Raw genomic sequence first — 2,632 nt, forward strand, 5'->3', positions numbered from 1 at the left:
AAAAAAATCATACACTGAGAATCGCGTTGGAAAAGGAAGATCGTCAAAAACAAGGATACAGGAATCGAAATCGAAATCAAGAAGTAAAGAAAGCAAAGAGATGGGTCAAAAGTGGGAACGAATCAAAGAAGAATCCCTAAATAAAATAAAAAAGGGTAAGAGAATTGATACCAGTAAAAAAAAAATCTAGGCTTTCCAAAAACGTACTTCAGCTTCTTCTTTTTTTGACTTGTCTGGATCTTTCTCTCTAGGGTTCGTTGCTTATGATGAGAGTATCGTCTGTGGGATTAGAGAGAGAGAGTGAGTGGGAGAAAGAAGAGGGCTTTGCTTGATGATGAAGACGGAGAGAGAGAGAGAGAGACGACAGATGGGCAAAACGCGGGGAAGAGATTATAAAACTACCAAAAGTGAAACCTTTTTTTTCTCCTTATAATTGAGAACTTCAATCACTCACATATTAAAACTTTTAAATCTTATATATGTAACCTAATTTTTGATGAAGCATAGCTCAAAATCATTTTTTTAAATTTAAAAAAATTATACTAATATATATTTTATGGGTATAATATTTATAAAAGAGGAATCGCAGCGTATAACCAAAAAAAAATTAATAATTCAGTGACAGACTATACTAACTATTAAAAGATTATATTATCTATATTTTCCCTAATATTCTCAAAACTAATCATAAACCACCACCTTCTACCTTTAATTACCACCATCTCCAGCCACCACCACCACCGGACTTCGGCCAGCCACCAGCCGCCGTTCAGCCGTCAACCACCGGTTGCCGGCCAACTCTAGCCAACTCCAGCTACCGGCCGTCGGCCACCACCACCTCCGACCTCTGTCCAGCCACCACCCACAACCACTACCTCCGACCTCCATCCAGCCACCGGCCGCCGTCCACCACCTCCATCTCTGACCGTCGACTGCTGTTCACCCGGCCAACACCTTTACCTCCGGTCGCCGGCCACTTCCAGCCACCACCACCACCACTAGTAATTTTTAATATCCCTGATCTTGTTTTCCTAAATTTTTAAAATTATGTGCTATATTCTTAATTTTATTTAAGATTTTGGCTATCAGGCAAATTGACCCTTGATAAAATGGACAGTAAAAGAAAAAAAATCTTAACTAATTTTGAAGACAATGATGTTATTTCTTAATTTAGTTAGTTTAACTATCAACTAATGACATATTATGTAATATATAGTATATTATATTCCTAATAGATAGATCATCATAGATTTGATCTTATACACCACTCTTTTTTTTCTTTCTCCCAAATTAGAGTATATCTCACTAGGCCTAGGCATTTTAACCGAATCTGAAACCCGAACCCAACCCGAAATAGGCAGTTCGGTTTTGATTCGGATGGTATTAAAAACTAAATCCGAACTGGTATTACCCGATATTCGACGTAGATACGAATTAACCCGAAATAAATACAAAAATGCATCTAAGTAGGTTTGAACCTAGTACATTAGACATTAATTGGTGCATCATATACCATTTTGCCACCCTGATTATTTATCATAGTATAAAAAAATAAGTATTTGTATATATTCTAAAATTGACTTATTTTTTCAAAAGAATCCATAATCGTTTTAATTTTTGAAGTATCCAGATCAATTTTACTAGAAACATGACAAGCAAATCTACAGAAAAAAGAATGATACTTTGTGGGGTTTGAGGAGTGAGTGAGGTTGGAAGATAAATATTAATCATATCATACAATTTATTATAGATATTGTTAGATTTGTTTGAAAATTTGAAGGATTTGATTCTTGAAGTAGTGGTCAAGAAGAAGAGAGATGAAGAAAGAGACAAGAAAAGGAAGGTAGAAGGTACTTTTTTTTCCAGGACAGAAGATTTTTTTTTTTTTTATGAATTCGGGTATACCCGAAATTACCCAAACCCAAAGACATATGATCCGAATCCGACCCGATATTATAAAATACCCAATCGGGTTATATATCTTTACATCCGAAAATCCGAAAACTCAAACATCCGAACCTAAACTCGATCAGATACCCAAATGCCCAGGGCTATATCTCACTTTGAAAGAACAAAGAATCCAACACTGTTATGGTACTCGAGGTTTAAGAAGGTTCTGCAAAGCTTTTACAATTGTACTCATCGTTGGTCTACACTCAGATTCGTATTGCACACACAATGCTGCCACTGTTGCTAGCTGCGTTGATCACATTACAGATTCATAAATTTCAGATCATCTTTTCCGATTAACAAAGGCCAAAAACATGAAGTTTTATAATTAAGTTATATTATCTCAATGTTCAAATAATTAAAGGTACCTGTGAGATGTAACATATATATATAGTTTACCTTAGCAACTGATTTAGGAGGATATTCTCCTTTTAGCTTTGGATCAACACACTGCATCACGTTATCTTGACTGAGTCTCGGTGTTGCCTAAATAAATAAACGTTAAAAACAAAGCAAGATACATATTTGGACAAGGCACATATAAAAAAACACATACCCAAGTTACAAGACTTTGTTGGCCTCGTGGCATTGTACGATCTAAAGGCTTCCTCCCTGTCAAAAGCTCTAGAAGGACAACCCCAAAGCTATACACATCACTCTTCTGTGTCAATTGTCCAGTCAT

The 2,632-nt window shown here is 35.9% G+C and overlaps 2 protein-coding genes across 4 annotated transcripts in view; both read right to left on the reverse strand.

Moving 5' to 3' along the window:
* The window catches only part of LOC104700407 (PTI1-like tyrosine-protein kinase 2), a 3,122-nt gene extending 2,701 nt beyond the window's left edge, over positions 1-421 (reverse strand). The window contains exon 1 of one of the 3 annotated variants that reach the window (XM_010415921.2): positions 208-421. The gene's annotated coding sequence lies outside the window, so the exon portion shown is untranslated. Of the gene's footprint in view, positions 1-13; positions 105-171 lie in introns of those variants that run through there. The other 2 variants (XM_010415920.2, XM_010415924.2) reach the window with 2 other exon arrangements.
* Positions 1,863-2,632, reverse strand: part of LOC104704343 (PTI1-like tyrosine-protein kinase 2) — a 2,293-nt gene continuing 1,523 nt past the window's right edge. Inside the window, exons 4-6 of the mRNA XM_019227000.1 lie at positions 2,507-2,611; positions 2,350-2,436; positions 1,863-2,197 (exon numbers count right to left, since the gene is read on the reverse strand). Coding sequence (XP_019082545.1) covers positions 2,090-2,197; positions 2,350-2,436; positions 2,507-2,611 — 300 coding nt within the window. The 3' untranslated portion in view covers positions 1,863-2,089. The remainder of the gene's footprint in view (positions 2,198-2,349; positions 2,437-2,506; positions 2,612-2,632) is intronic.

The sequence above is a fragment of the Camelina sativa genome, chromosome 7 (genome assembly GCF_000633955.1).
Source record: "Camelina sativa cultivar DH55 chromosome 7, Cs, whole genome shotgun sequence".
In the NCBI taxonomy this organism is placed as follows: Eukaryota; Viridiplantae; Streptophyta; class Magnoliopsida; order Brassicales; family Brassicaceae; genus Camelina; species Camelina sativa.